Genomic DNA, 25682 nt, shown 5'->3' with positions numbered 1-25682 from the left:
GATGGTTGCCATGACCTTCGACTCACAATCTCGAGTCGGAGGCATGACATTATGACATAAAAAATTTGCAATACATATCTCCCTTGGAGGTTGTAGAGCTCGATTGATTGCCATTTCTTAGCCTTCATCTGTCATGTGGGTTTGCAGATTGTTCTGTTGGTATCAGTCATTTTAAAATTAATGCTAATGAGAACAGCTGTTTGAAGAAGATCTAGCTAGATATGGAAGTAATGAAACTTCATATTTCATTGCATATAACATTTTATATCACACGTACACCAAACCATGATTTGAATACATACATACATACATACATATATATATATATATATATAGACCATTGTGCCGAAGCTGGGATATGCTTCAAACATGCAACTTAAAGAATCAAGGTTACATGTACTTCTGAGATGGTTGAGATTTGCTAAATCATTCGTACGGTACCAACCATCTCTTCCCATACTTTTTGATACAATCATGTATCGAATCCTTGTAACCTCATGTGTCTGCGAAGAAACGGTATATCCTGGCATTATTTATTATCAATCGAACAGCAGCAGCTGTAGTCACAATGGATAGTATCGAGAAGAAAACAATATTGGCCAAATGCCACGCATTCTCCACTCCACTTGCAGTCTTCCCTTTGATCTGTTGCCATGAAGCATATAGCAAATTTAAAATTAGAACCCAACTCATTGTTGTCTCTTTGATCATTATTTATCAAATGCAGTTAACTTAGCAATCCTTACCTTGATGAAGATCATGCTAGGAAATACAAACGTCAAGGAAAAGAGTGTAAAAGAACCGACCAAGTTTACGAAATCTCCCATGAATGGAACCAAGGCTGTCACAAATGTGTTTCCCCCCAAAACTAATGCTCTCAAGAAGAACCGGCGAATGAGGTTGCTTTCAGAAAACATGGTCTCGTCGACTCTCTGAAACTTGGTGTCAAGAGCCTCATGTATCGGTGCGCAGAACAGCTAATCTCATAGAAAAATACAATTTGTGGCTGATAAGTAACACAGATTGAAAAAAGACTTTGAGACCTTAAGCCTAGCCAAGCATGTAAAGTAATGTGAATAGATTACTCAAAAGTAGTAGCAAATGAACGAAAAGGAAGAAAAGAGAGTAAAATTTACATGTTGGGAGACTGCACTTTGCAAGAAGGCAGTGCAGTTAACCAGCACATTTGCCCATCTAGGCCCACTCAACTGAGTTGGGAGATATTCTGAAACAGCTGAGCCATATGCCCAATAACCAAGTATGGTCACACCATAATAGATTGCAAGGCCAGCAGTGTATTGCATGGTCAATGCTTTTCTCATGTTAGTCACCACCGGCTTGTGAAGAGTCGACTGCAATAAACCATTTAATTAGCAAATGTCACTGTAATTTATGGACATTTACTCATAAGCTATATAAGATATGTTAAGAGGTGCTCCAACCTACCTGAATTTCTGGCAGCATCCCAGAAGTGTTGCCAAAAAGAATCGCAGCAACTGCACCGAAGGCATTGAAGAATTTTTCTACTTCACTTCCATGTATTTGGTAATCTTTTGTTTTATCTCTTCTCCCTTCATTGGATGCAACACATCAAAATGCCAATAGGAGATAAAAGACATGGTTCTAATCGACCGATCTTTATCTAGTAATGACTAGTAAAGAGGAAAGAAATGAGTACCATCTTTGATTAGGATCACTATGAGAACCACATCGTAAGCTATGGTGAGGATTGCAGAAGTAGCCAACCAATTCCTCATGGCAGACATTGTGGGTACTAGGTATGCAAAGACAAAGTAGACGACACCAGTTGCAATGATGTACACTTGAAGCCTCATGGGAGAGTTACTGAACTCTGAATTGATCCCTGATTACCAAATTCAAGTGTAAGTGATCATCAAGCATAAATCAGTATGGTGGCTTAATGTGGAACCCTGACCTATCTCCTTATTGAAAGAGTGCTTTAGGGGTATTGGACTTCGTTTTATCTAGAGTACGGTCTTGTTTTGATTAAACTTGACATGAATTACATTGCCATCATAATTTGGTTCCACTACCTAAAATATGCCAAAGAAAGGCAGAACAACTCATATAACCTACACTTTGGTTATTTGGGTTGGAAGTAATGAATGTACCTTTAAGGCCCTTGCTCCTAGAAGAATGAAACCCATGTTCCCAAGAAGTAGGGTCGTGAACTGCAAGAACCAAGTGAGGTAGTACATTCTTCTTCCTGAAAAAGAAGGTAATATGCCATGGAAAATGTACATAAATGAGCTTTATTTTCTTGGATGGAGCACTTTTAGTTCTAATATTATCTTTCTAATGCACAATTCTCTCTTGTACAGTTTTTTGAGTAATTGAGAGAAAAATTTACAAGCTTGTTGTTGAAAAATTCTCCAGTCTAAAGCATGATATTGAAAATTATTTTATATCATCCTTTTTTTTTTTTTTGTGGAGAACTGTGTTGATTGAGGATTTCTTCTTCAGAAAAAACTCATGAGCACCTCCCCAACAAAGTGTGCTAATAATTGCAGCCATGGCTAGCTGATCCCAAGCATCTCTTACTAACCTTCTAACGTCTTTACGTCTCCAGAAGGTCCAAAGGTCCTGTAAAGTAGTGGGCCCGTTACTGAATTTGACGCTTGTCTTTAAGGAGGGCCATACACCTTTACAAAAGGATATTTGGTAAATACATAAATTATAGTTTCTAAATTTGCTCCATATAAAGGGCAACCAATGATTATCCCGATCCTTTCTTATCCCCCCATTAAAGCACTTCTTATTAACTCTATATTTAGTATGAAAGATTGATTAGAGGAAGGATGGTTAGAGAAGCAACGATGAATGAGGGAGAGGATAGATAAATCTTCCATCCATCCTATGATATATTGGTGAAATATGAAAGAATAGATGAAAATAATTTTTTCTCTATTTGGTATAGAAAAAATAAAAAAAAATAAATGATATTCATATGATATTTTTATCAAATTATCTTTTGATAAAAATATTGATTTATAATACTTATTTATACTAGAGAAATAAGTAATTTTTAAACTTACAATATTTATAATTTATAATTATATAAAAAAATTTATAAATATTTAATTTAAATTTAATTTAATAAATAATTTATTAATAAACTAATGTATTTATAATATATTAATTATATAAATAAATAATTTATAATTAAATTTGAATATTTAATTAATTTTATATAAATGGTTAACTAAAAATAATAAAATAAATAGAAAATAGAAGATAATTCTAATTGTTCAATAATAATTATGAAACTTATGTATTAACTAGTAACAAAATTTAATATTATAGAATTAATAGTATAGATAAAATAAATATATATAAATAAAAAAGTAAAGAAGTGTCATGATTTTCTCAAAAAAATTAACGAGGGATAATTTTTCAAAATAGAAATCCATCTCTCATATGCTCTATCGATTCTTCTTTGCATCTTCTCAATTTAGGAGGATGCAAATTGGTAGGCTAGGATGGATGAAATTTTTTTTTTTCATTATCTTTCATAAAATTTTTTGAAGAAAATGATAGATAGAAGCCATCAATCCTTCCATGCCCATCCTTTCTTTTATAACCCTAACCAAATATATGATAAGGATTCGTTTGGTTCAAAGTAATCTGGCATGGGCAAATAAATTTCCATCTCAAATTACTAGGTTTGGTACAAAACTATGAAAAGCAGACCTTTTCTTAACAAAGAAAGAAAAAAAAAAAAGAGAGAGACTATAGTTACAGATGGAAAAGGACTTGGAGTCTATTTTGGTATCTAACTCTTAGGCCTACACCAAAGTCATCATTGGCGGCTCACTAGATGATACAAGGAGAGCTACATCAAGGGGTAAGGTTGGCATATTTCACATCAATAAATGATTGATCTTCTTTTATGACATCAACCATTGGATCACATATAGATTCCAAATTCCTAACTCTTTTATTCATCCACCAGTATGGATCTCGAAGCAACCATTGTGTGATTGAGCTAAATCACTTAGTCACAAGGATGGCAATTGATCAGGTGAGACAAAGACATTCATGTAGAACTGTCAATCTAGGAATTATTTAGTAAAGTAACCAAAACTTTGAATCAAACGAACTTATCTATTAAATATATAATTTCACGCATATAATTTATATTCAAAAAAAATATACTTATAATTTATTTTGTAAATAGTGCAAGATAGATATGGTCATGTTTGATGTGATATGGTTAATCTATTGAGCCAGTTCAACAAAGCTAAATGAAAGTTTGCTGAGGTTGCTATCAAAAACCTATGTTAGTGCTTCTCCTTCATCATCTATATTTTGGCTCAAATTTCTTCCGTCCAAATTATTAACAACAAAAACATGAGTAATCTGTTAACTAACATGTTGACCTTGTCTTCCTCATCTTATTGATTAATTATTTTTGCTAATAAACTATAAAGTATACTTTTAACATATTAGGTATATACAATTAACTTGGATCTATTAAATCAATTTAAGTTTGAGCAATGCGACAGTATCCCAAGAAAATCACTCAAAAAAAAAATGTCACTCAATGGTCTTCACTCGCTTGGTCGTGTCACATAGCTCATAATGCAAATACAAAAGGATCAATCATTTGAGTAATTTTGCAATTATAAATTAATCATGTATTTATCCAAAATAAATTATATCGTACAGATGTGCAGGCTGTGCATACTGACAATCGTAACTGTTTATTCCTATGGATTCCATTTATTAAACATTCGTCATAGTGCATTACTATAAAAATAAGCGGCTATAATTGGATCCTATTTATTAATCTCTTATTCCAATGCGTCACTACAGAAATAAATGGCTGTGATTGATCCTATTTATGAAGCGCTCATCTTGATGTATCACTACAAAAATAAGTGGCTGTCGCATGCATAACTACATAGTAGGCATTATGCATGGCATGTGGTACATACCATATAGTATGTAATTTTTTATTTATCTAATATGATCATTAATTAGTTCTAGAAGTTAAAATTATGTCTGTATATCTGAGTCCAATCTATTAAAAAATTAAGTTTTTATGGAATTGAGAATACCCTTTTTTTTTTTTTTTTTTTTTTGCTCGGTGAATGATTGTAGATTGGTTATTACCAACCTCACCAGTTAGCAACAGCCCTCTATCATGGAGCTCAGCATTTGATGGGGTCCAATTTTGATTCGTGTGCCGGAAAATAAATATTACCGACAGATGGGCAGCTGGCGTCAATGTTCTCGCAAGTTTCCAATCATGTGTCCTTAAAAGATTGACACGTGGCAATTGGTATGGAGTTGCGGTGGAGATAAATCTAAGTACGTTGTTGATTCTGTATTCTTTGCGTTTCCCAGCAGAACCTGTATTCTAAGTTAACCAAAAAGAGCAGAACCTGTATTCTTTTTATATTCATGACCATTCACAGAAACTAATTTGTGACAATTAAAAAATGGACAAGCAAGCACGCATAATTAACTAGATGCAAAGTTTGTTTTAAAACTATATAGCTTCACTCCACTAAGTAACTTTCAACCGCAAGATTAGGCCAAATGGAGTAATGGTTTTAACTTTTTTTTTTTTTTTTTTTTCAAGTGTCAACAGTTGTGATCGATAGAGAGAGTTCATATGACGTTCACAAAAAATAGCATCAATCCTCTTTATTCCTAGCCAGTCTGTTAGAATGCTAAACACTTCTATTAGACAAGTTCCAATCATACAATTGGTGGTGAATAGATTCTTATGTCCAAAAACTATCATGAATTCAATTTTTTTTAAAAAAATTATGCATCAAATTGTTTATATCATATCAAAAGATGAATATGATATTTTCAGCAAATAGACACTGTCGGTATAGAGCAACTTTAAAATTAATTGTAACCACAGTTGTAAAAAATTAATTCCTAAACTTGGATACTTCATGGATGCAAATTGTTTACAAGGAATGTGGTTGAGAATTTTCTTTTATTGTGGCAAAGGTTGCATGATGAAAAAAATCTTGAACCCTAATTTGTTCAACTTTCCCAATCACAGTCTCGACTATATGATGGGTATACATAAAGAAGAATCAATCTGCATGAAAAAAATCTTAGCATCTGATTGTGATAGCTTGCACAAGATCACAACCACCAATGTAGTTTCTCACATGTATTCCATGTGCTAAATGCAAGTTCTTTTAATTAGCCTTCTATATATCCACACACAATTATGGAAGACTTGCAGGAGTCAAATTGTTCCTTTGGAAAGAAACATTGGAGACAAAGTTTGGTGATTATGGTTATATAAACCTAATATTGGTATAGTAAACTTGCATTCAGAGAGAGAGAGAGAGAGAGATACCAAATGCGAAGCCCATGAGATCCCTGTATCTAATGAATCTCTGGCCATCGATCACATGGAAATCAGCCAAGAGCCAATTAGCATAGTAGGTGAAGGCCCCAATGACTGCCAGGCAGGTCAGGCCCCAAGCCCAACCGAGAGGCACCAGCATCAAATTGGAGAAGCTCAGCACATAGGCACAGTTGAAGCCGGTGACCAGCAATAGCGCCACTTGCTGCCACGAATCTGCCACCAAAAAATATTTTGAAGCATCACATAAACCTAGAAGAACACAGAATCACACAAAACAATAAAACCAAAAATATATTACTTTAGGAGCAAATAAGCTACTCTTGGTTTGGTCATCCGAGACCAGGACCAGAGAACAAATTAATAATACAACTACTACCATACTGTTTTTCGGTTGGCTACCTACTAACCTATTGTTGTTTTATTATTATTATTATTATTTTTTTTGAAGCTACATGGAGGAGAAAAGTTACTTCGCAAATGTTATTTATTAAATATATATAAGTGCATACAGCGATAAGATAGTGGGTTGTGCCAAATAATATTGGCTGTCCCAATATTATCTACTACTATACTGTTAAAGGTGTTCTTCTCTTCAATTGGTGGGGGAGAGAGAGAGAGAGATGGATGATAATAGCCCATATGATTGAGGGCTTCAAGACATCATTCAGCTACAGGGCTTTTGACGAAGAAGACAGAGTGCTGGAAGGAGAGATGGGGGAAAAGGATGGCAAGGAAACTATTTAACCTTTGTCCACGGTATGAGCTGAGGTCGTCCCGTACCCATGCTGCGTTTGGCTCGTTGCTACTTGGCCTGCTTCAATACTTAGAGCTTCCGTCCTTTTCATCATCTCCAACTCCTTTGGGCTCTCTTCCATTTTTCCTCTCTCTCTCTCTCCCTCTCCGTGGGAGACTCCCAAGCTGGAGGAAATATTGGGAGAATCAGCTGCTTTAAAAGCCATGAAAATGTCATGCCGACCCCACAACCCATGTGGGAAGGGTCAAAAAAAAAGAAATATGTTGAAGACCAGAGAAAAAAATAAATTGTTGGAAATTCTTTCCTCTATATATTCTTTTGCAGGATTTCTGTACATCTATGTAAATGGTAACAGATAACAAGATAAAAATATACAATAATAAATTCTTAAAATATGCTCTGAAAATTTTATTGTTGGTGCAAAAATCCGTTCGCGCCGGAGAAGCTGGAGTCGGGAAGCCGCGATCGCCGCCGGGACCTGCAAGGGAAGTCTAAACCGGAGGTAGGGTTGCTCCGACAAGACCCTCCGACGCTCAAGTCAGTTTTCCGCCTCAACAAGAATGGAGTGTTCGAACGGAGAATTTAGCAGAGTTTTGAGATAAGGAAAAGGAGCTTAAAGAATAACGTATCTGGATCCTCCTTTTATAGGCGGAGGAGGCAACGGATTGATGGCGACGTTTGTAACCGCCTGGTAGTGGGCCGCCCATGGTCAGGGGAATTGATTGCGAAAGATAATGGAGTAGACACATGGTCATCACCTCGACCCGCCACGTGGAATCTGTTATGAGGGATGGAGCAGCGTCCGTTGTCAGCGGACAGGAGAATCGCATGGTATCCGTCGCAGGAGGTGGAGCAGGTTCGTGGCCGTCACTGTGGCCTGCCAGGGGATAGTGGAGCTGTGCGGAGTCCGCCACAGGAAGTGGAGCAGGGCGGCTATGGTTACTGCGGCCTGTCAGGGAATGATGATACTGCGCGGAGTCCGCCACAGTAAGTGAGCAGGGTCGTGGCTGTTTTGAGGGCCCGTCAGGGAGCGCGGATCTGTCGATTGAAGCTCGGCAACGGCTGGAGCCCGGCTTCTGTTGGGGTCCGGGTATGGTCCTCCTGGCGGTAGGGGTCGTGAGCAGAGCCCGACTCCCGGGGGAGTCCGGACGGAGCTGCGCTGATGTCGTCGGTGGAGTCCGGCTCCCGTAGGAGCCCGAGCGGAGCTGCACTTGCTGTCGGCGGTGGAGCCCGGCTCCCGTAGGAGCCCGGGCGGAGCTGCACTTGCTGTCGACGGTGGAGCCCGGCTCCCGTAGGAGTCCGGGCGGAGCTGCACTTGCTGATGTTGATTCTGTTGAGGGTTCCGGCTGTGGGTATTTTATACCCAACACCAGTCCCCCTACATCTGAGTTTTGAATTTCAAACGAAGGAAGTACACAGAGGTACAGCCGAACCGTCCCTTCGAATCCCGCGCCCTGCCGCTCCCAGATATTTTGGCATTAAATGAGCGCGTGCCGGAGTCTTTTCGAATTGGGGCGGTACGAGGGGACGCTTCGAAGACCCCGCAGGTAGCTGGCCTAGGTACGGTGCAATTATGACCCTGCCAACCGCCAGCCCCTTTAGTCGTCTGCCACGGGGAGTGGGACACGCGTCGGATGCGGACTGGCCTGGGGGGATTCGAGATCATTATGGCGTCGGATCCCAGGGTCTATTTAAACCCGTCCTCCCCCCTGCAGGCGTCCCACTCCGTTTCTGATTTCTTGCTGGCGTCTGTCCTCTCCCCGAGAGTCTGCTCTGGCGAACGCCCTCTCGAGTCGTAGGCGCCTTCCGTTTCTCTCTCCCCAGGTCCCCAGAGCAAGATAGGTTAGTGCCAACCTTCTTCTTCTTACCGCCTAGGGGCTTCTCCTCTTTTCATTTCTTTTGTGTCTTCTTCTGAGTTGACCTTCAGCGTCTCGTCCCCTTCTCGGTTCGCCTTTCTAGGGCCCTTTAGGTTCTCCCCCCAAAAAAAAGTCTTCCGACTCTTCTGCCCCCGTAAGTTCTGGGAGTTCTTCTGCTTCGAACCCCCAGGCCCCTGTCTCTGCGGACGAACCCACGTTCGGGGCAGGGCCTCGCCCGGTTTTCGCACCGGGCGCCATTCCATGTTCGTCGACTCCGGACGAACTCCTTCTGATAAGGGCTCGGTACGGGGTTCCTTCGGAGTACGACCTGGAGCTTCCTGGCCCCTCTGACCGGGCCAGCGCTCCCCCTCCTGGTCGCTTTTGTTTGTACCAGGAGGCATTTCGCGCCGGACTCCGGCTTCCGCTTCCAGTCTTTGTTGCCGCCTTCTTTCGCTTCTTAGACATTTCTCTCGCCTCTGTCGCCCCGAATTCCTTAGGTTTTTGATAGGTTTCTCTCTCTCTGCCATATAGCCGAGGTCCAGCCATCCCTCCCCTTGTTCAGACATTTCTACACCTTCAAACGCCATCCTTCAGCGAAGGACTGGTGGTACTTCTCCCCCCAGTTCGGTAAGAAGGGGTTGCTGAAGGGCGCCCCTTCTTCGATTCACAACTGGAAGGGGAAATTTCTCTTCGTCTACTGCCCGACCCTGGAACTGGGCCTGCCCCCCTGGGGGTCTCTGAGGGATTCCGTCCGTCGGGCTCCCAGCCTGGGAGAGGACGACCTCCAGGCTGCCCAGAAGCTTCTGAGTTATCCCGCTCCTTCCCTTCCTAACCTTCTGAGGGAGCAGCTTCTTTTCAACATCGGCCTAAGCCCTCAGGATCCAGCAAGTATATATCTTTCCTTTTCTTGTCTTCTTCTTCTCTCTCTCTCTTTTTTTTTTTTTTCGCTCTTTTCTTCCTCTTTCTTTCTCTCTTCTTTTTCCTTTTTTCTCTTTTCTTTTTTCCTTTTTTTTTTCTTTTTTGACTCTGGACTGATCGGTGCCGCTTCTCCTTTCTTCTTTTCTTTTCCTGTTGTGTTTTTTTTTTTTTTTTTTCAGCAATGGACGTCGAAGCCACACGGATGCTTGCCAAGGCTATGAGAGCTCAGAAGAGGAAGGGCGCGACGACCTCCGGTTCGACGAAGAGGGCCAGGGTGGAGGAGACGAGCTTGGCTGCGCCCGTCCAGGCGACCCCGGCCATCGACATTCCTTCGGATGCCGAGCCAGCGGCCCCCCGGGCTCCCTCAAGGAGCCCGCCGATTGGGGTCCCCATTCCGGAGGTCCGCCCCACGGATGCGCCCGCCGCGGGGAGGAGGAGGAAATCGGTGGCCCGCAGGGCGAGCAGCCACCGAGCCGCTGCAGACGAGTCCGTCTGCTCCGAGGGGGGATCGGAGAACCCCTTCAACGACAAAGCTCTGATCAGGCGGCTGCTCGATGGTTGCATTCTATCCGATGTCGTGGAGAGGATCGACCGCGCCGATCCCGAGCAGCGGGCCTGGGACACCTTGGGGTCCTTTTTGAGGTAAGCGGATTTTTATTTGCACAGTTGCTCGATCTTTGTTGTAATTCTCCATCTGTCCTTGCAGAGGGCACCAGCTCTTCGCCTACGTCGAGGCGTCGGGCTGCTTGAGAAGGGACCTTCTTCGGGCGGAGGAGCGCTGCCAAGACGAGGTTGCTCGTCTTCAAGCGAAGACAGCCGAGGTGGCCGCCCTCCGGGAGGCCCTGGAGAGAGAGAGGCAAGACCGGGAAGAGGAAAGACAAGCCCGGGAGGAGGAGAGACGAAGCTTGGAGGAGTCGGCGAGGAAGGCGGAGGCCGAGGTCGCCCATCTGGCCGAGCAAACTTCGGTTCTGGTCTCGGAGGCCAGGACCCTTGCGGTGGAGTTCAAGGCCTCCGCGGAGATGAGGGAGCTGAACGTCCAGTTCGGCCTGGAGGCGTTCACCAAGGGGTTCGAGCTCTGTCGAGAGAGGGTGGCCAGTAGATACCCCGACCTTGATCTCGGCTTTTTGGAGGAGTCTGACGACGAGGCCGCCCCTTCGTCCGCCGCTACCGCAGTCGCACCCCCCGCGTCGAGCTCTCCACCCCCTGCCCTCGAGGTCTGAGACCTCCGATCTTGTATCTTTCTTTTGTCGCCATATTTCCTTTCCGCTTGTCTTCAAAATTAATCAATAAAGTCGAACTTCTTATTGTGGATGGCCTTTCCTTCCCCCTGCTCCTTTTCTGCCTTTCTTCTCGTAATGAGTTAGTCTTTGACGTTTGCTTCTTCCGATGGCAGTGTCCTGCCGAAGCACTCCCCTTGCCCCTGGGGGTCCCGCTGAAGTCAACTATCCAACGGCTGAAAAAGGAGGTCCTCCACCTGACGAAGAAGTTGAAGAAGTCGGAGGGCGAGCTCCGCCAGGCGAAGAAATGCTATTCCGAGCCGCCGCTGAGGCCGCCCACTTCAGGAGTCTCCAAGTGAAGGCAATCATGGACTACAGCCGGAGGAAGGCGAACTTCGCAAAGGAGCTCGAGGAATGTAAGAAGAGCGCCAGCGACCGAACTTGAGCTCAAGAAGCCAGGATCAGCGCCCTTAAGGTGGAGCTGTCAGCTGCGAAGAGGAGGATCGGCCAGCTGGAAGGGAACTCATCCCGGCTCACGGCGCGGGATGAACAGATATGGTCACAAAAGGTCTCCGACCTCCAGAAACAGCTTCAAGATGCTGAGATGAGCCACGATGTGCAGCGGGCCAGCTGGCGCCGGCAGGTAGAAGAGTACAAAGGGAGATTCCGTCAAGCGACGGACGAGGTCGTTCGTCTCCAGAGGCAGTTGGTTACTAGGGCGCAGCTTGCCAACGCCCAAGATGCCGAAGAGCTCCTAGCCCTGAGGGGCACTGTCGAGGGGATTTCTGTCTCCCTTGGGGAGAAGACGGCCGAGCTTCAACAAGTGAGCATCCAACTGGCGCTTGAGCGGAGGGCCGTCGCGGACGCAGAGGCGGAGTCCGAAGTTCTGCGGAAGCAGCGTCGAGAAGCGGAGGCTGAAAGTCGGCGACTTCGTCAGGCCTCCAGGATACGCTGCGGAAGAAGGAAGAACTAGAAGAAGCAGTGGAGAGCCTGAGGCAGTCCTGGTCGAGGGATGGGAGTGATAACCCTAGGGCGGAGGGAGCAGGGCCTCCTTAGAGTTCTTTTGTCTTCATGTAATCACCCCTTTTTTTTTTTTGTCATTTTGCTCTTCTTTCCCTGGCCGTCCTGGTCCTGTAGTACATATATCAGAAATGAAGAAAAAGCACTTTGTGTTACCTTATCCGCACGTAGCACCGATATTGTCGTTCGTTGACCCTTTCTCGTCGTTTGGCCTGTTTGGTTTAGAGGTCGTCGTGGGAAGGGGCTCTTCCCTTCCATCCGATCTCGTCATGTGGCCAAGCCTCGCCACCATTTTTAACCCTTGCTGGCGAAGTAGCGGATGGAGCCCGACTTTCTTAGGAGCCCGGGCGAAGTCTTTCTCGGCGGCGGAGCCCGGCTCCCATAGGAGCCCGGGTGAAGCTTCCCTGGCGGCGGAACCCGGCTCCCTAGGAGTCCGGGCGAAGTTTCTCTGGCGCGGAACCCGGCTCCCGTAGGAGTCCGGGCGAAGCTTCCTTGGCGGCGGAACTCGGCTCCCGTAGGAGTCCGGGCGAAGCTTTCCTGGGCAGCAGAACTCGGCTCCCGTAGGAGTCCGGGCGAAGCTTTCCTGGCGGCGGAACCCGGCTCCCGTAGGAGTCCGGGCGAAGCTTTCCTTGGCGGCGGAACCCGACTCCCGTAGGAGTCCGGGCGAAGCTTCCCTGGCGGCGGAACCCGGCTCCCGTAGGAGTCCGGGTGAAGCTTTCCTTGGCGGCGGGACCCGCTCCCGTAGGAGTCCGGGTGAAGCTTTCCTTGGCGGCGGAACCCGGCTCCCGTAGGAGTCCGGGCGAAGCTTCTCTGGCGGCGGAACCCGACTCCCGTAGGAGTCCGGGCGAAGCTTTCCTTGGCGGCGGAACCCGACTCCCGTAGGAGTCCGGGCGAAGCTTCCCTGGCGGTGGAACCCGGCTCCCGTAGGAGTCCGGGTGAAGCTTTCCTTGGCGGTGGAACCCGGCTCCCGTAGGAGTCCGGGTGAAGCTTTCCTTGGCGGCGGAACCCGGCTCCCGTAGGAGTCCGGGTGAAGCTTTCCTTGGCGGCGGGACCCGGCTCCCGTAGGAGTCCGGGTGAAGCTTACCTTGGCGGCGGAACCCGGCTCCCGTAGGAGTTCGGGTGAAGCTTTCCTTGGCGGCGGAACCCGGCTCCCGTAGGAGTCCGGGTCTTCCATTTTGCTTGAGCCGGCGCGAGGTTCTCGTTATCAGCCTGGCCTGTGGGGGCGCGTTAGGGCGCTGTAAGGCCTCTCCCCCCTCCGGTCTAAAAGAATCGGGCCTTCAACTTTCCTCATGTCAGGACGAGGTTCTCCTCCTGTTCCTGACATGACTGTGGGGGCACATTAGGGCGTTGCAAGGCCTCTCCCTCCATCCGGTCTAAAAGAACCGGACCTTTGACTTTGCTCAAGTTAGGACGAGATTTTCCTCCTGTCCCTAACAGGGCTGTGGGGGCACATTAGGGCGTTGTAAGGCCTCTCCCCCATCCGGTCTAAAAGAACCGGGCCTTTGACTTTGCTCATGTTAGGGCGAGGTTTTCCTCCTGTCCCTAACAAGGCCGTGGGGGCACATTAGGGCGTTGTGAGGCCTCTCCCCCCATCCGGTCTAAAAGAATCGGACCTTTGACCTTGCTCATGTCAGGACGAGGTTCTCCTCTTGTTCCTGACATGGCCGTATTTTTGGAGGAATCATATCCGGTCATAATACATCCACGCTAGGTGGGAGGAGCATGTTAGCTAAAAAGAAAGGTAGATTCAAAGCGAAATAGTAAGCGATATATTTACAGTATTTTCGCTCCTTCTTGAGGCCCTCCGGCGATGGAGTCGATGGTCCCGATAGGAGGCCGGTCCCCGGGCTGCTCCTCCCTTTTCTGCAGTTCGGCGGTGGGAGGGCTCTTGGCCGGTCTCCTCTACCCTCAAGCCTGCGGCGGATGAATCTGTCGAGTCGACCTCGTCGGATGAGCTCCTCGATCTCGTCCTGGAGCTGGATGCATTCTTCGGTGTCGTGGCCGTGGTCGCGGTGGTAGAGGCAGAACTTGTTGGGGTTGCACTTTTCGGGGTGCGTGCGCATCCTCTCCGGCCTAGGGAGCAGCTCCCTGACCTCCATCAGTACCTGGGCCTTCGAGGCATTGAGGGGGGCGTAGTTGCGGAACTTCCCTGGCGGGGAACCCCGCCGAAACCTGTTGTCTGGGCTCCTCTGCCTGCGCGCCCTGGGGGGAGTATGGGCGCGCTTATGTCCAGGAGGGGATCGGGAGCGAGGCCGAGCTTCCTTTGGCCTCTTCTCGACTGCGGGCTTACTAGAATCTCCCGCCTGACGTTCCCTCGCAGTCTCTTCGTCCTTCATTTTGAAGGCCTCTTCCGCTCGGACGTATCCTTCAGCCCGAGCCAGTAGATCAGCAAAATCTCTGGGGTACTTCTTCTCCAGGGAGTACAAGAGGTCGTTCTTCTGAAGGCCACCTTTCAGGGCGGCCATGGCGACCGACTGGTCCAAGTTCCGGACCTCCAACGCCGCGATGTTGAAGCGGTTGATGTAGGCCCGTATGGACTCCCCTTCCCTCTGCTTGATGTTGATGAGGGACTCCGAACCTTTCCGGGGACGTCGGCTGCTGACAAAATGGGCCACGAATTGGTGGCTCATTTGATCGAAGGAGAATATGGTACCCGGCTTCAGAGCCGAGTACCAGTTTCTTGCTGCTCCCTTTAAAGTAGACGGGAAAGCCCAGCACAAGATGGTGTCAGGAGCACCGTGAAGCAGCATCATCGTTCGGAAGGCCTCCAGATGGTCCACCGGGTCCGACGTCCCGTCGTAGCTTTCAAACTGAGGAAGCTTGAAATTCGGCGAGATCGATTCCTGCATAATCATTTGGGAGAAGGGAGGGTCAGTGCAGATATCCTCACCATAAGCGGGAGGCGCGTGGCGGAGTTCTTCGATCCGCCGGTTCATCTCCTGGAGCCTCCGGTCCAGGAAGTCCTCTCGACTCCGAGTCTCGAGGGTCCTTTGGCAGAACGGGGGCAGGGATCTCCCAGGGGTGGAGTCGTGGTCCGATTGAGGGCTCTCTACCCTCGGATTCGCCTTCCCAGGAAGGACGGGGGGGCTGGCCCAGGTGGCCCGCCCCACCGTCGGGTTCTGGATCCTCCTTTTATAGGCGGAGGAGGCAACGGATTGATGGCGACGTTTGTAACCGCCTGGTAGTGGGCCGCCCATGGTCAGGAGAATTGATTGCGAAAGATAATGGAGTAGACACGTGGTCATCACCTCGACCCGCCACGTGGAATCTGTTATGAGGGGTGGAGCAGCGTCCGTTGTCAGCGGACAGGAGAATCGCATGGTATCCGTCGCAGGAGGTGGAGCAGGTTCGTGGCCGTCACTGTGGCCTGCCAGGGGATAGTGGAGCTGTGCGGAGTCCGCCACAGGAAGTGGAGCAGGGCGGCTATGGTTACTGCGGCATGTCAGGGAATGATGATACTGCGCGGAGTCCGCCACAGGAAGTGGAGCAGGGTCGTGGCCGTTTTGAGGGCCCGTCAGGGGGCGCGGATCTGTCGATTGAAGCTCAGCAACGGCTGGAGCCCGGCTTCTGTTGGGGTCCGGGTATGGTCCTCCTGGCGGTAGGGGTCGTGAGCAGAGCCCGACTCCCGGGGGAGTCCGGGCGGAGCTGCGCTGATGTCGTCGGTGGAGCCCGGCTCCCGTAGGAGCCCGGGCGGAGCTGCACTTGCTGTCGGCGGTGGAGCCCGGCTCCCGTAGGAGCCCGGGCGGAGCTGCACTTGCTGTCGACGATGGAGCCCGGCTCCCGTAGGAGTCCGGGCGGAGCTGCACTTGCTGATGTTGATTCTGTTGATGGTTCCGGCTGTGGGTATTTTATACCCAACACTTATATATTTTTGAAAATTTTATAAATACTCCAAGAATATGCTATGATAATCCCTTATTAGAAAATATACAAAATAGATTACAGAAATATACTTTGATAATTTTTTAAACATTCTTTGGTGATCTTTTGCATATTTGGCTGCATGTGTAAGATATTTATAAACACCATATAAATTTAGAACACCGAATTATTCTAAGATTTAGGATGCATATCGATGTTAGCCATTGATTATCTCCAAAAGCTAAGTCCTTCTCTCCAACTTTCTCTCAATAGGCGGCTATTCGATGGGACAAATTGGAGAACTGATCTCATTATATATATATATATATATATAGCTTGTCTATCATGGGCTTAATTTGGGTTAAGGCTTACGTTGTATTGCACCAATCACACCACCCGACATAAAGTGTGCATAGCCAAAACACAAAAATCACTAACAATATTGGGTTTACATGCATGTCTATTAATTCGGATCATATAATCAGTCTATTTTTAATAAAATAAAATAATTAATTAATAGCTGCCCATAATTAGAAAAATTCTTACATTTTTCCACTTGGGCAATATTAATTATGATTTTAAAATTTTTAAAAATATTTATTTTAAAAATGACCCTTGAATTGAATAACAGAAAACACAGTACGTGGCTATGATTTAAAAAAAAAAATGATCTATAGACAGCATCTTAGAATTGACTCGATCTAATAGTATCAATTATACTGAATCATGGGAGTCATTGCATCCTTTATTTGACATGAGCTATCCATTCTTACAAACATCACCAACACTATCGACATGAGTTTTGGTGTGGTAGTGTAGCAAAAAAATAGCATCCAAAAATGATTCAAACACATACTTTTTTATTGTCGGTCTTTTAATTTCTCTTCAACATACTTGGATATAAAATAATCAAGAAAAATTTTAACGGCTTCAACAACAAGCCATTCTATTTCATATACTCAATATGATGTCAATAACAAGACAGCACAATATATCTGAGACTTGACATCTGATCTTATGTTTCACAGAACAGATACATAAATAAGAGATATCTTCAAATATACTAAAACAAATATATACACATAACCAATAGAATTAATATAAGTGTATCATCAATTTATCATGTCAACAATATATATAAATATTCATCATAGGTGTATGAGATGAAAAAAGTCTATAATAATGAAACATCAATAAAACATAAATATAAAGTCACTCCTACCAATCAACATTACAAAAAATTAAAGTATTAGTGACGGACATTAACGACAGTATTTATGCCATTGCTAATAATAGGTTTTAGTGATGGCATTACCAATGATAATATTATCGTCTCTAATAAAAATTTTTACCAACGGACATTGATGATGCGTTCGTACGCCATCGCTAAAAGTATTAACGAAGCAGTAGCAATGGCAATATTGCCGCTGTAGTTATTAACGATGGCTATAGTGATAGAAATTTTACCGTCACTAATACTAATCCTAAAAGCCCCTCGTCGATTTTCGACTTTTCATTTTCATTCATCCTGCTGTCACCCCTAAGGATGAAAATAGGCCAGGCGGCCTGTCAGGGGCCTATGGCCTGGCCTGCTGTCGGCCTAGCCTGGCCTGACCTATTTATCTAAATAAGTCAGGTATATGCTTTTAAAAAGGCATGTTTAAATAAATAGGTTAGGCCTAAAATTCTAAAGCCTGACTTGAAAGCCTGCAGGCTGGCCTGTATAAATTATATATATATATATAATTTAATAAAAATTATTATTTTATTAATATATATAATTAATTAATTATTATCTTACCCATCAATATCCAATTATCTTAGTCCTTTCGAGAATCAAGAAGACAAAAGTCTTTTAGACTTTTATCCTTCCTTGACTCCTTGAGTCTTTTAACCTTCCGACCCTTCCCTGAGTCTTTTACCCTATCATCACTCATCAGTCTTTTACCCTTTCAGAGACCACCACAAGCATAGGGTACGGTTCCTTCCTTGTTCATTCTATTCTCTTGCTGCGTGGTTACCACTTACCAACCTGTGTGCAGTATATTAATATATACTTTCTTGGTTTGTATGTTATAGGTCTATTTAATGGCTTCTCCATTTCAAAGCAATGAAATAATCTTATCTACTCCTACTTCTATTTCTTTAAATGAATCTCATGAGGCCACTCAATGTAGACCAATAGATTTAAGTATGCTTCAAGATGATGACAGACCTGGCAATGACAGTGATCAATTAGGTTCTCTCCCAGAACATGAAGGGCCAAGAGATGAGGATTGTATTACTAATAAGAAGAGGCGAAAAACATCAGTTATTTGGAATGACTTTCATGAAATTGATATCGCTGGAGGTGGAAAGAAAGCCGTATGCAACTATTGTAAAGAAAAACTAGCTACTGGTGGGAGGGGGGCTAGCACAAGCCATCTTAAAAGGTATTTCCAAAGTTACTTGCAAAAGAGGTTGCACATGACTCGGCAAAAGAAGCAAACCACCATTCCATTTCATCCTTCCAATTCAGGTATTAATCCTTTTGTTACTCCTGGTGCTAAGTATTCTAATGAAAAAATGAGAGAAATTATTGCTTCTGCTATAATGGTACATGAGCATCCTTTTAGTATTGTTGAGGATGAGATTTGGATGTGGGGTTTCCAATATGCAAATCCTGAGTTTCAAAAAATTTTTCGTAAAACAGCAAGGGCTGATTGTTTAACAATCTATGAGGCTGAGAAAAAAAAACTGAAGGCTTTGTTGAAGAGTGTGAACAAAATTAGTATAACTACAGATATGTGGAAATCAAGTCACCAAGTAGCTGAATACATGGTTATTACTGGCCATTTTATTGATGGGGGATGGAGTCTTCAAAAGAGAGTTTTGAGTTTTGTGAAAGTTCCTGCTCCAAGGCGTGGAGTTGATATGGCTGATGCAATTTTTAAGTGTTTGAAAGCATGGGGGATTGAAAATAAAGTATTTTCAGTTTTTGTTGATAATGCATCTTATAATGACTCATGCATAAGAAATCTCAAGGAAAACTTATCACTGTGCAACAAGTTAGTTCTTGATGGAGAGTTGTTTCATGTCAGATGCTGTGTACACATACTAAATTTGTTGGTGCAGGATGGCCTTGGTAAGATTAAAAATGTCATTCACAACATTCGTGAGAGTGTGAAGTATATTAATCACTCTGATTCAAGGTTGAAGGCTTTTTGTGATGTTGTTGAACAAAAGCAATTAAAAGAAAGAAAGTTAATTATTGATTGTCCGACAAGATGGAATTCTACATTTGAGATGTTATCTTCTGCTTTAAAATTCAAGATTGCATTTCCAGCTTATAAGGAAAGAGAGCCACATTATGATTATGCACCCTCACCTGAGGATCGGAAAAAGGTTGAGAAGGTTTGCCAACTTTTAGAAGTTTTTAGTCTAGCTACTCATGTCATCTCAGGCAGTGAATATCCTACTACTAATTTGTATCTTGCTGAGGTTTATAGGGTGAAAGAGGTAATTGATGCTGCAGCAAGGGATTGGGACTTCTTTATGAAAGAAATGGCAAAGCCAATGAAGAAAAAATTTGATAAATATTGGGGGGAATGTAACCTTTTGATGGCTATTGCTAGTGTCTTAGATCCTAGGTGCAAATTTCATGTTGTTGATATATGTTTGCCCTTGATATATAAACTAGAAACTGAGGCTGAAAAGAATGTGAACAAAGTGCGCACGGCATTACAAGTATTATATGATGAGTATGTGAATTTGAGTAGGGAAAAGTCATCCTCTTGTGAAGTAAATACTGGTGGCAGCAACTCTTTATCTACTGCCGTATCTAAACCTTCATTTACCACTGGATTTGATCAAATTATGAGGTGTCAAAAATTATAATTAATTTTTAAGATAATTACAGTAATCAAACGGTATGCTGAAGGTTCGAGAAAAATTTTGGATAGTATTTTTCTTAAGTTCTCCTTACACATCTTTAGCCGTATCGAAAAAATTAAAGAGAAATACTATCAAAATTTTTTTTGACCCCTATTATATATCGTTTGATTACTGTAATTGATCTATAGAATTAATACAATTTTTGAATGAAATAGGATCTTCTATATCTATTAGTTGATGATAGGATGCATTTATTATATAAGCTATTTTAAATGATAAAATATTTGATAAGTATTTTATCTTGTATTTATATATGTAGAAATCTTAAATAGTATGCCATAGACCGTAGTTGGATGGACCATCGAGTAGTCGATGGGGTGATTTCTGCTAAATATAAGGAGGGAGTCAAGTACTTCTGTGATTATGCTTTTGAGAATGCTGCACTCTTAGTTCAAGGACAGGCTTGTTGTCTTTGTAAGAGATGTGTCAATAGAGAAATGCTTGATAGAGATACGATAATTATCCATTTATATAGGAGTGAATTTATGTCAAACTACAAGCATTGGTATCTGTATGGGGGACGTGGGAGACAATTGCAAGGGTTAGAAGTCAGCAAGATAGGGACATATGCAGAATGGTAGACATGGTTATAGATGCGGCTGGTCTTGAATTTGATTGGGATATGAAGGATGATCAAAAAGCTAGCAGTGGTGATTTCTATTATGTGCTGAAAGATACTGATGAACCACTGTAGCTAGGATGTGAAACACATGTTGTATTATCAACTATATCAGAATTGTTAAATTTGAAGGCCAAGTTTAATATGATGGTCAATTGTTATGATAAAATGATAGTAATAATAAAGAAGATGCTATCGAAGGATGAGAAACTTATTGAGAGCTTTTATGCTTCATAGAAAATGGTGAAAGGGTTAGACATGGGATACGAGAAGATAGATGCATGCTATAATGATTGCATGCTTTTCTACAAGAAGGACCAACTAAAAAGCTCATGTGACGTATGCGGTAAAAATTGATTTAAGCCGAGAAAGAGGATAAAAATTAGAAGGATATACTATATAAGGTTCTTCGATACCTTTCCCTCACTCCTAGACTTCGGAAGCTCTACTTATTCAAGAATATTGTCGGACAGATGAGATGGAACAAAGAAAAAATTTGCAAGCACACCGACATGATGAGTCATCTGTCAGATAGTGAGGCATGAAAGAAATTTGATGCTTTCCACTCTTTATTTGCTAGCGAATCATGCAATGTCCGACTGGGTCTATCTATGGATGAGTTTATACCATTCAGTCATGCAGCAGCTCCTTATTCATGTTGGCCAATCTTTATCACTCTATACAATCTGCCGCCTGGGATGTGCATAAAATAATATAATATCTTTCTTACGTTAGTCATTCCTGGATCACGATACTCTAGAGAAATATTGATGTATATCTAAGGCCTCTTGTTGATGAGCTGAAATTCTTATGGTTCGATAGCATACGTATATTTGATATATCGAAGAAATAGAATTTTGTAATGAAGGCTGCATTGGTATGGATCATTAACGATTTTTTTACTTATGAGATGCTGTCAAGATGGAACACTCATAGAAAGCTAGCGTATCCTTATTGCATGAAGAATACAAAAGTATTTCAACTTGAGCATGATCGTAAGCCCTGCTGGGTCATGCACCAGGGCAACTGCAGATATGGGAGGCCACACACGAGTTTAGGAGGATTGGTGATTATTTAGATCCTAAACTTGATAGATCGCGATAACAAACTTAAAATATTATTTATTAAATTTTTATATATACTGATATGTATGCACTAATAAATTTTTAAACTATATAGGTGGATTACGCGGAGTATCTCTTATTGCGGCATGGTGAGGATCTATCCTCTCAGCCCCTTCTTGATCTCGAGGGATAACTTAGGGCCACTGAAAGGTGAGTAGGAGCCGGATCATAGGATTCAGTCATAGTTTTGACCCTCCAGCAACTCGATACTCCTCTCAGGCCTCGACGACCTAGATGCGGGGTGATGCACATATGGAGGAGGTCGTGTGAAGGCTTTGGAGCTAGCGACCTCAGAGCTTTCGAGATGCCATTCGTGATGCAGTCATTAAGATTTTCTAGGATCCACATCTGCACGATCGGTTGGGCTTATTGTCATAGCCATAGCCATCACAACAGGTAAGTTGAGCTATAATTTTCTTTACTTATTTTAAATTTTTATATTTAGAAACTTCACATATTTAGACTTGAATCAGAGAAGAAGATTTAAGAGGTAACTATTCAATCTAACCATCTAATCGATGGATCGAAGGTGTCTATAGCTCCGTATCATCGAATGAAATATGTAGGAACAATCTATTCGAGAATCAAAATTGTATATCGAAATATACATCCCCATATCGGCATATACATTTTCATATCGAAACTTATTAATAATATTTTATTTTTTTTCATTATAGGATGTTGAGACATCCGGCTCTTATTCACTAGTTGCTAGAGAGGACATACAGGAGCAAGAAGAGGATGATGAGGAGGATCTCACATGATTTTTTTTAGATATGTATATAATTTTGATACTTGTAAAGCAGTATAAATTTATAAAATTATAAAATTTATATTTTTAATATAATATAATTAATTTTATATTTATGATTATGATAAATAATTATTATTTTATTTATAATAGATTTTAAAAAATATTATTGCTTATTATTATGATTAAAATAAATTTTAAAATATTTAATTATAAATTTTAAAAAAATAAAAAACTATTAACATGGCATTAGCAATGCAAATGTTGTCGCTAATAATTTTTAAAAAAATTAAAAAACTATTAGCGATGGTGTTAACGATGATATTACCATCGCTAATAGTTTTTTAAATTTTAATTAATAAAAAAATTTAAATTATTCATGATGGCTTTCTTGTCGTTGATATCGTCGTTAATTATCGTTATTAACGATAGAGAGTCTGCCATCGCTAATAATGATAATTAGCGACGATGATATTTTTGATGAAATTTTACTAACGGCAATCCTGCTATTAGTGACAACAGTTAGCCATCGCTAATAGTCTATTTTTTTATAGTGCAAGTATATCAAAAGAACTTAATATGCTCATATTTTTAACATACCTTGTAAAGCATATGAGCCTCAATCTCTTGATCAGAGGATCAGCCAACATAGACTTTGTATCTATGTGCTTAATAGTTATATCTTCTTTTTTCACAAAGTCTCTTACTGTCAGGTACTTCAGCTCAAAATATTTAGATCCACTAAAAGATTTATTATTCTTTGTGAAGAATACAACAGTTCTATTATGACAATAGATTGTCAGTAGTCTGATGATAGAATGAACAATCAAAAATCCAGCAATAAGGTTTCTCGACCAAACAGCTTGAGTAGCAGCCCCATAGTAGGCAATGAACTTAGCTTGTATAATTGAAGAAGCTATTAGGGTCCATTTAACACTCCTCCAGGATATCACACCCCCAGATAACATAAAAATAAATCTTGAAGTTGATTTCAAATCATCAAGGCATCCAATAAGATTTGAATCTAAATACCCCACCAACTCTAGGTTATCAGCTCTTCTATATACAAGCATGTGGTCCTTAATTTTTTGTAAGTATCTTATCACTTTCTTTATAGCAACCCAATGTTGAAAGTCTGGATTTGACAGATACCTACCAAGAACTCCCACTATGAAGGCAATGTCAGGTCTAATGCAAATCTTAGCATATATCAGGCTCCTTATAGACTGGCATAAGGCACATTCTTCATCTGATCTTTCTCAAGCTCATGACTAGGGCATTGATTTTTACTGAACTTATGACCCTTGACAACAGGTGCATCATAAGGCTTGTAATTCTATATATTAAATCTTTTAAGAATCCTATTGATGTATGCCCTCTGTGACAAACCCAACAAATGACATAATCTATCCCTATAAATTTTAATACCTAGGACAAAGGATGTCTCCCCAAGATCTTTTATATCAAAAGTCCTAAAAAGTATTTGTTTAGTTTCATTAAGCAAATCAAAATTACTACTGGCAAGCAAGATATCATCAACAAATTAAATAAGAAAGATAAACTTGCTTCTATTAATTTTGAGATAGATGCACTGATCAACCTTGTTTTCCTCAAAGTCAAGAGAGATTACCACCTCATCAAATTTCAAATACCATTATCAAGAAGCTTGTTTTAAGCCATAGATGGACTTCTTCAATCTACAAACTAAAAGCTCTCTCCCATTTTTCTAAAAATCCTCAAGCTATTTCATATACACTTTCTTAGTAAGATCGTCATTCAAGAAAGTAGTTTTAATATCTATCTGATGAAGCTCTAAGTTAGAATGAGCCACTAAAGCTATGATGATTCTGAAGGAATCTTTTGAGAATACTGGAGAGAAAGTTTCAGTGTAGTCAATTTTTTGTTTTTGAATAAAACTTTTAGCAAAAAATCTAACCTTAAAACATTCAATTCTTTCCTTAGAATTTTTCTTAATCTTGTAGACCCACTTGCACCCAATAGGTTTACAATTCTTAGGAGGCTCAATAAGCTTCCACACTTCATTGTTAGCCATAGACTACATCTCTTTCATAGCACCAATCCACAAATCAGATTAGGGATAGCTCATAGCATCATGATATATTACTGAATCAACCACATGCCCAATGTCATAATCACTTTCCTCAAGGTACACAAAGAAATCATCATGAATAGAAAGCCTCCTCTGTCTGACAAATCTTTTTAATAGCACCTCCTTAACAAGCTCAATTTGTTGAAGATTGTCAATAGGAGCAAAAGGATCAGGAGCTTGAACATCTACTCTATCAATGGGTGCAGGAACTATAGTTTCATATGATACAGATATAGGAATAGAGACAGTCTCAACCTGACTACTATCAACATCAATAGCCTAAGAAGATTCAATATTAGCCATATCAAGTTCTAAAAATTTGACATCAAGGACTCTGTAATTCTATATCTCTTTTTGGACTCTAGAATTTGTATCCTTTAGTATGTTTTGGATGCCTAATGAAATAATAATGACTGGTTCTGAGATCAATCTTTTCTTTATAAGGTTATATATTTTTACTTCTTAGGACAATCCTAAATCTAAAAATGGTTTAAGCTAGGTTTTCTATCAGTCTAAAGTTCAAAAGATATTTCAGGCACAAATTTGCTAGAAACTCTATTAAGGATATACAAGATAATTTTAAGAGCCTCACTCCATAGATATTCAGGCAAGTTAGACCTATTCAGTATGCTCCTTATCATATCCTTAAGGATGCAATTATGTCTCTTGGCCACACCATTCTGTTCAAAGCTACCAGGCATGATATATTGGGCAACAATCCCATAATCCTACAATTACTTGGCAAACGGACCCATATGCTAACTTGCCACATATGTTTGCCATAATACTCACCCCCACAATCAAATCTTACGATCTTAATTACCTTTTTCAATTATTTTTCAACTTCTATTTTGAAGATTTTAAATTTTTAAGAGCATTTGATTTTTTTATAATTAAATAAAGATAACCATATCGAACAAAATCATCGATAAACATGATGAAGTATTTATTATCATAGATTGTAGAGGAATAATGTCCACTAATGTTGGTGTGAATAATTTCAAAAAGACCTAAATTATGAGTTGCTCCTTTCTTTTTAGTCTTAGTCAATTTATCCCTAATACAATCAATGCAAGTCTCTATCCCCAAAATCTAAGATAGATAGGATATCATCTTTGATCAATCTATCAATTCTTATTTTAGATATATGCTTTA

At 42.0% G+C, this 25682-nt stretch overlaps 2 protein-coding genes across 2 annotated transcripts; one reads left to right on the top strand and one right to left on the bottom strand.

Annotated features, from left to right (window-relative positions):
- Nucleotides 1-222: 222 nt before the first annotated feature.
- On the bottom strand, nucleotides 223-7293 carry LOC105049559 (proline transporter 1). The gene is made up of 8 exons (XM_010929246.3): nucleotides 7110-7293; nucleotides 6353-6577; nucleotides 2133-2227; nucleotides 1679-1865; nucleotides 1447-1571; nucleotides 1137-1352; nucleotides 747-977; nucleotides 223-645 (listed from the first exon to the last, which is right to left on the bottom strand). Exons 1-8 carry the CDS (start codon nucleotides 7237-7239, stop codon nucleotides 496-498), a joined length of 1359 nt encoding a protein of 452 aa, XP_010927548.1. The 5' UTR covers nucleotides 7240-7293; the 3' UTR covers nucleotides 223-495.
- Nucleotides 7294-18183: 10890 nt separating this feature from the next.
- LOC105049584 (zinc finger BED domain-containing protein RICESLEEPER 2-like) lies at nucleotides 18184-20382 on the top strand. Its single transcript, XM_073242800.1, has 2 exons — nucleotides 18184-19806; nucleotides 20314-20382. The coding sequence occupies exons 1-2, from the start codon at nucleotides 18184-18186 to the stop codon at nucleotides 20380-20382; spliced, it is 1692 nt and encodes a 563-aa protein (XP_073098901.1).
- The last annotated feature ends 5300 nt before the right edge of the window (nucleotides 20383-25682 follow it).

This window comes from Elaeis guineensis, chromosome 8, assembly GCF_000442705.2.
Source record: "Elaeis guineensis isolate ETL-2024a chromosome 8, EG11, whole genome shotgun sequence".
NCBI lineage: Eukaryota > Viridiplantae > Streptophyta > Magnoliopsida > Arecales > Arecaceae > Elaeis > Elaeis guineensis.
The sequence above is the reverse complement of the archived record's forward strand: the minus strand, read 5'-3'. Positions and strand labels throughout refer to the sequence as shown.

Excerpts from the sequence above, each read along its gene's own strand:
- LOC105049559 (XM_010929246.3), bottom strand. The coding sequence starts at position 7,239 with ATGGAAGAGAGCCCAAAGGAGTTGGAGATGATGAAAAGGACGGAAGCT. Across the intron at positions 1,572-1,678 it reads AGTGATCCTAATCAAAGATG|GGAGAAGAGATAAAACAAAA; the intron begins GTACTCATTTCT and ends CATCCAATGAAG. Across the intron at positions 1,353-1,446 it reads GGATGCTGCCAGAAATTCAG|TCGACTCTTCACAAGCCGGT; the intron begins GTAGGTTGGAGC and ends GGTTTATTGCAG.
- LOC105049584 (XM_073242800.1), top strand. The coding sequence starts at position 18,184 with ATGCTTCAAGATGATGACAGACCTGGCAATGACAGTGATCAATTAGGT. Across the intron at positions 19,807-20,313 it reads GCAACTCTTTATCTACTGCC|TTCAAGGACAGGCTTGTTGT; the intron begins GTATCTAAACCT and ends CTGCACTCTTAG.